This window comes from Eimeria mitis, genomic scaffold, assembly GCF_000499745.2.
Source record: "Eimeria mitis Houghton genomic scaffold, Emh_scaff5585, whole genome shotgun sequence".
In the NCBI taxonomy this organism is placed as follows: domain Eukaryota; phylum Apicomplexa; class Conoidasida; order Eucoccidiorida; family Eimeriidae; genus Eimeria; species Eimeria mitis.
The window spans coordinates 2,359-3,467 of NW_013573855.1; the positions used below are offsets into that span (position 1 = coordinate 2,359).

General features: G+C 41.0%; 1 protein-coding gene across 1 annotated transcript in view; it reads left to right on the forward strand.

The window, feature by feature from the left end:
- EMH_0082950 (uncharacterized protein) overlaps window positions 1–631 on the forward strand; it is a gene marked incomplete at both ends in the record, with an annotated part of 1,566 nt that extends 935 nt beyond the window's left edge. The window contains one exon of the mRNA XM_013500592.1: window positions 413–631. Within this exon, the coding sequence (XP_013356046.1) occupies window positions 413–631 (219 nt within the window). The remainder of the gene's footprint in view (window positions 1–412) is intronic.
- Window positions 632–1,109: the final 478 nt, after the last annotated feature.

The window sequence follows — 1,109 nt, forward strand, 5'->3', positions numbered from 1 at the left end:
TTTCTTCTCTCTCTCCCTCTCCTCCCTCCCTCTCTCTCTTCTTGCTGATGAGACACCAGACTGGGGCTGGTGACCCGGCAGCACATAACACCACCATAATAATATTTTAGTATTTATTTCTTCTTTTTTTGTGTGTATTCTTATAAAATTAATGATTTAAGTTGCAGTTTCCTCAATAAACACACACCAGGTGGAGCCATGGATACAGCAGGAACACAGGGGTGGGGCTCCCCCCCATGGTTTGCAGGCAGAGAAGAGAGCTGGCTGAGGAGAGGAATACGAACACTGGTCAGGACCACTGGTCACCTCCCCTCTTCTACATACAAACCCTCGGCTGTACGCATTGGGGCCCACAGGGGCCCGGGGCCCCTCTGCATGCAGCAGCAACCTGCTGCACTGCAGGGACCTGCAGATACACCCGAGAAGGGGAAAGCAGCAGCAAATACTGCAACAGTTGAGGAGCCGCAGCCATCAGCAGCAGAAGAACCAGCAGCAGCAGCAGCAGCAGCAGCAGAACCAGCAGCAGCAGCAGAACCAGCAGCAGCAGCAGCAGAACCAGCAACAGCAGCAGCAGAAGCAGCAGAACCATCAGCAGCAGCAGCAGCAGCAGCAGAACCAGCAGCAGCAGTAGCAGCAAGAAATAAAAGTTATAAACTTCATTTCTGTGAGGATACAAACGAACCCGAGGATGTATGCAACGCCCAGTGGCTGGTGGTGAGCTCTCAGCTGTATGTATACAATATAAATAAAAATAAAAAAAAATATATATATAAATAAAAAAATAATATTTATATAAATAAATAATAAAAATAATATTTATATAATAATAATATCTATATAGAAGCCGCCGATGATATAAATATAATTTTTTTTTTTTTATAATATTTATATATATATAATAATATATATATATATTTATATAAATATATAATTATATATAATAAGAAAACAACAATATAATATATTCCAATATATATAAATATTTATATATATGTGTATGGTGGTGGTTGGTGCTGGGGTGTATACGCAGCTATGGACGTATGCTGCCTATACACCTGAATATCCTTCTGCTGCTGAGCAGCAGATGCTGCATTCATTTTTTAATTATT